Source organism: Centruroides sculpturatus, unplaced genomic scaffold (genome assembly GCF_000671375.1).
Source record: "Centruroides sculpturatus isolate CEXI.00-Female unplaced genomic scaffold, Cexi_2.0 scaffold381, whole genome shotgun sequence".
In the NCBI taxonomy this organism is placed as follows: Eukaryota; Metazoa; Arthropoda; class Arachnida; order Scorpiones; family Buthidae; genus Centruroides; species Centruroides sculpturatus.
Genome location: NW_019384670.1, coordinates 247,472 through 253,528, shown reverse-complemented (window position 1 = coordinate 253,528; position 6,057 = coordinate 247,472). Strand labels below are relative to the sequence as shown.

The 6,057-nt window shown below is 37.0% G+C and overlaps 1 protein-coding gene across 1 annotated transcript in view; it reads right to left on the bottom strand.

Moving 5' to 3' along the window:
- Window positions 1–2,649: 2,649 nt before the first annotated feature.
- The window catches only part of LOC111626690 (neurocalcin homolog), a 32,000-nt gene continuing 28,592 nt past the window's right edge, over window positions 2,650–6,057 (bottom strand). The window contains exon 2 of the mRNA XM_023370172.1: window positions 2,650–4,483. Within this exon, the coding sequence (XP_023225940.1) occupies window positions 4,286–4,483 (198 nt within the window). The 3' untranslated portion in view covers window positions 2,650–4,285. The remainder of the gene's footprint in view (window positions 4,484–6,057) is intronic.

Here is a 6,057-nt window from a genome sequence, read left to right as displayed (position 1 = left end):
AGTTGAAAGGGGACCCTCAATCGAGCTAGACGCGTCATGCAGTAAGCAAAGATTTCTACGCTATATTCAAGAGGGTGCCAAATCTCTAAAAATCAATCGAATTTAAATTTAAAAAATGGAATTTGCAGCTGCAAGTAAGTAGAATATCATTATGTAACACAAAATTGATAATAATACTTTATGTGATAACAGTAAACGAATGATTTGTACGAAAATGAACGGAAGATTACAACAGAAAATTTTAAACACGTAGAGAAAAGTTCATAAATTCTGTAGAGTTCTGCGACTGGACCGATCGCATGTTGTAGATCGAACTATTATTGAATGAAAAAAATTAAAACTAGCTGCAACCAGCTGCAACTGTGTCATTGGTGCGTGTTCTCGCAATGTAAAACATAGTTTTCTGAATTTTGTACATTAATGACGCGGAATGTTTTGCTCTTTTTCTTGAATTGTCTGGTGTTTTGAATATTGTTTGTATGTAGCATATAAGCTTGAAATCAAACTGTGGCAAGCGCATAGTGATAAAGAAAATAAAGAAATAAGGTTCTGAAAAACGAATATACAGAAGGGTTTCCGTATAGAATTGGGTCTAATAGTCGATCAACCAACGCCTGGTTTCGGTAGCTCGAATGATGAGAATACCGCTCGACAATTTTTCGAAAACTCAAGCATTTCTGCCGCTATTACAGCGGTTGACGAGGACTCGATTAAGCGTTTCCCTGTCATATTGCAGACAATTTCGTGTGGCCATGAAATCGATTTCATAGAATTTCAAGATTATGCCTTATAGACAGCTCGTTACTTTGTGCAGTTATATCTGTGGTTCCGCGTGCCAACTTCGGCACATAAGATATTGATTCGTGGTGCAGAAGTGATAAATTCATCAGTATTGCCGATAGGGCAGATGTCTGAAGACGCTCAAGAGTCTACTAATAAATACATTAAAAAGTTTCGAGAAGATTTTCAAGAAAAGTTCCCGAGTGAAAACAGTGGAAGACATTATTTTAGGCCTATTATTAATATCCGATCCGTTTATTTCGAGTTTGTGCGAATTACCACGAAAAACTCAGTCATTGCTTCCAGAAGCAGTTTTATTGTTAGTTGCGCCATGTATACCAGCAAGTACGGGAAGCTCCAGCGATTTCAAAGTTGAATCATCTGATTGTGAATCAAATTATTCTTTGGATGATGATGCGTGAACTTTCAATCAACTGATTGTATGTTTTATCGTATTAAACAATATATGGATTTATTTTGTACTTTTTCTGTAAAAGTGGTTCGTGTTAAATCCGTCATTTTGTTTTTATTTCAAATTTTGACTTGGGATTCGTAATTAGTGATCCCGAAAACCCTCGAATACTGACTTTCAGCCAAATTGATAACGCTTTTGACTTTTGGCCAGCTTTTTGGGATTTGGCCCCACTGTGCGTAGTCCGTAAACTGCATACCTGCCAGGCTGTGATTAGCTGGATTCATAAAAACCGGAACGTATCTACCGTGCTATAGGGGGTTTACTGTATTTACATTTCGCATAATTCCTATACACTAAAATTAAAATCTGTCGACGGCCGCCGGGAGTAAAAGCGCGATAGACTAATCAGGGCCGTGCCGTGCTATGATGCAGAGATGCGGCCGCATAAAAAACATTTAAGGGGTAGAATTTCAAAGACTTGCATCATACTTAGAAAATCTACCGCACGGCCCTGAGACTAATTTAAGCCTGGACTCCACATTACCTGAAAACAGAAACAACTGAAACATGTAGAGTTTTCGTTTTAACTCGACACCACTAGAAATGCGCCATCTGTTGATCAGTTCTGTAATTATCGTAGAGTCAAACATGGACGACACTACGGATTTTGCCATGCTTTCTCTGCATTTATTAACAATTTCATTGTTAATAATCTTTGAATTATTTACATTTTTTGTCGTACAGACATGTGCATTTTATAACTTCTTCGATGAAGAATTCCAAATCTATTTGTTTCCTCATCGTTTTCACTACACTTTCCGCCATTACGACAATCAAACTACGCGTGACTACGCGTCACAAATCCTTGCGTTTTTATTGGTTGCGGTACGACAGAAGCGCGGGACGAAAACGGAAAAGTTAAATAATTTTTAACTCCGCTTTCGGTCTTGTTTCTGTCCAACCGAACGTTACAAAACTGAAAGTTTCGTCAGTTTGGCTTTCAGTTTTACGATTACGTCGCGGATTCCGGTAATGTGGAGTCCAGGCTTAACAGTGCCTAACGTCGATAGGAATCCGTAGCATTTCCGGGATTTAACCGTCTGTTTTAAAAGCCAAACCCATTATTGATATCGGTAATTAAACGGCGTTCTACAAACTACTTACGGACTTGGGTTCGGATCCCGATCGAGTTCCGTGAATTTCCCCTAATCTTCTCACTCTTCGACGGTTGTTTGTATTTATCTCCGTAAAGTGATTGATTTTAGCAGTTTGCTCATGTTTAAACTTTGTTTCTATTCCAGAAACGCGCCGAGTGTTTCTGACCAAAGTTCTCGACCGGTATCTCGCCAACGACATTCCCGGTAGCGTACGATACACTAAACGGAAAGGTCCACATTCCCCGTGGAATTTTCTAGGCCCGAATAGCGGGAATTACGAGTCATTCACGAAGAATATTTATCAATAGGAATATAATTTTATTGAGTTTGAATGAAACTTTGAAACTATCCTAAAAATAATATATATTATATAATTGATTAAACACAACTTTATTTCGTACCTGCTTAAAGTCGTTTAAAGTATTTGTTTTTGTTTGTTTGTTAAATCATTTTATGCAAAATGACAGTCAAAAAAGTTGGAATAAATCGTTTAAACCATTGCTTATCGGCCGGATTCACATTAATAATTCCCATTGCATACGCACACATTGGTGTTGTAAAACAAGAAACAATTCGCTTCTTTTCCTTTGTATTGGAAGATGGAGAGAGAAAGAGGGGAGATCAAATTCACCACCAAAACAACTAAATTAAATAAATCGATTAGTTCTGTCAATGATTTAGAACCAAATCAATAAACCTACCTGTTGCACGCGATTTAAAAAAAAAATTCGTTAAATCGGGGTTAAGAAAGTGGTTTTTTAAAATACAATACCAAGAGAAACTCTTCGAGCAAAATATTCCTGGCGGGTGGAGGAAACGATATAAAATAAATGAACGTACGGATTTTCCGTTCTCGCACGCCCCAAAAATTTATCCTGGTGTACTCAACTTTTCGTTATTATATCGGGGGTGCTGTCGAAACGTGCAATGCGTAAATGTACAGTACATGCAAATTAGCCAAATTTTTAAACCGCCGATGCTTCGAGGTGATCGAAATTTCTTTTAAATTTGGAGTATGGCCGAAAAAGCATCGTTTTCGTAAAGATCGCCGAAATTAGTCTCTGTAATGTATAATACGTGACTCGCGCGTATCCATTTTTAGCAGCAGCCTACCTTTAAGCATTGTCGAGAGAGATCACAGTATGGTTTCCGAGGAAGAAAATGAAAAAATAAAATAAACAACAAAAATAAAACGTGATTCGAATTTCGACACACATTCACAAATTTCGATTTTTGTTTTTTTAACACGTACATATTTGGAATATAGGAAGAATAAGGTTCTCTAAGAACTGCTAAATGTTTCTATGTAAACACTGACATCCAAAGATTCCTTAAAGTGCTGAGTATTAAGTATTAACAGGATCATTTGGTGATGTTTTGGAAAGAGAAAAAGACGTTTCGGGACGAATATTTAGATCTAGAATTTCACAGAAGATTTATCCGATTGGCCTAGATTTTTTTTCAAGAATTTAGTGGTACTCGTTATTTATATGTGTATACAAAATTAAAAAAAGAAGGAAAACGAAAAGAAGAAACAGTCAAAAACGTCGGGCATTCAACTAAAAACAACGAACGGACATTAAAAATCGTAGTAAAACTTCTTTACACGTGAATAGTAAACATCCAAAGAGAAAAATAATATAAATCGTCCCATAATCCTTAAGTCGAATATGGGCATTAGCTAGCAATGGTAAACAGCAGATTCCACACTTATATTCTTATGATTTAGTGTGGTAGCCTTTCACCATTGGACACAAGTCGAAATGATTATAAAGCACTAGGTGTTGCTCTTTTTTTGTTTTTACTACGTTTTGTAATTGTTTGCAGCAGGCTTTTGAGATCTGGGATTCTATCTCCTGGTGTGTTTTTCGGGATGCGATCCCCCTTCGAGGACTGCGCGTGGCCAGACGAAATCCTTGAAGAATCACTTAGGTCAGTGAGAAGCCTGGGGATCGCACTGAAGCAGCCGAACAATGGAAGGGTCACTCTTAGCGCCCTCTATGAACTCTTCCAGGGATAGTTTGCCGTCCATGTTTTTGTCCATTTGCCGGAAGATTTTGTCCGTTCTCTTCTCCGGAGTCGATTCGTCTTCGGGCATCTTCATTACCGAACCCACCATCTTGTATATGGCCTGAAAAACAAAGTTTCTTTTCTAAATTTTGAAAAGAGAAAATAAATTTCTATTACAAAAAATATAATTCCACTTTTGCTTCGTTACACCACCAACTTACCGCGGTAGCCCGTTATCAGAGGACCGAATCGCAATAATATGGTGTATGAGAATCGAAAATGATGCCCTGCATATTACGTGTGACAAATCCTAAGAATATGTATGGAATTGGAAATAGATTTATTACGTGACCATACGGCCTAGCCATAGCTTTATCCAATTGACTGTTTGGATACGAGAGTAATCCGTTGATATTTTTAATGGAATCTATATAAAAACATAATAAATACTTACATCTTTAATTTTTTTCAAGCATCCAATATTTGATAAATAGCAGTGGTCATCTCTTAAATAACTTACTGTAATTTGGAATGGAATTCTGTTGTTTGGCCTCCAAAAAATAAAAACATTTTCACTTGTTTTGTAAGTTGTACGAAAATACATTAATATGTTGAATATTCATTTCCATAGTACCTTGTACGTTAAGACATATTCAATGCAATAAGAAACAGGTGAGCTAGGTCTTACTAGAATTAAATTTATACCTCTCTAATAGTGTTGCAACGAATAGTATATTCGGCCAAACTATTCGGCTTGATTAACGCACGTACGAAAATTGGTGCGCAAACCACATTATGGCAAGGACCCTGCTCTCTATTGGCTCATTGTCACTACGCTTCTCCAATCGCGTTAATTCTTGACAGTTGTAGCGGACAGACAAGAGCGTCATGGCTGTATGTGATAAATGATGATATCGAATGTGAATAACAATGAAATGACCTACACGTGTAAATAACGGAAAAAGAACAGAAAAAGACGCGAAGTAAAAATGTGAAAATAAATATGAAATTGAGTTGATAATATAATCGAACAAGTCGAGGTAGCTTATTGGCACAAAATTCGCGGCCGTCAATGCCAAACAATTGTTGTCATAGACTTCGAAAGCTAAATGCTTGTAATGAAAGTCACTTAGCGTGCACGGGCGACCAAGCTGTCTCGAATCTGTGAAATCATAACTGTGACTTATACCGATGTCCTATCTGTCTCCTCTCTGTTATCACCAGGCTACGTAATTGTAAAATGGGAAGTTTTCGACGGAAAAGTGACGAATCGATAGTATCGTGAGCGCATATTGTGATGTATGCATGGGCTTACGTGGATTAGAGCGATAGAGAAAAGAGAAAGGGAAGAGCAAAGACGAGCACTTAAAAAAAAAAAAAGGCAGGATCAGACCCTCAGATGTGTGATGATTCTCTAACGAATAGACGTGTACGTGTGCTGATCTTTGTAATTATAAATTGTGAATACATGTGACTAACATTATTTTCTTTTTTGTGCATGCTATAAGTTATAAATACAGTAGAACCTCGATTATCCGGACTAATTGGGGATGAAGGTAGTCCGGATAAGGAAAAATCCGGATAATCGAAACAAATACTTTAATTTGTCTTTTAATGATAATACAACACGTTTTCTTTTCGATGACATATCGGTAATATTAAAAGTAAATACTGTATTTAAATCGTGATCAAATT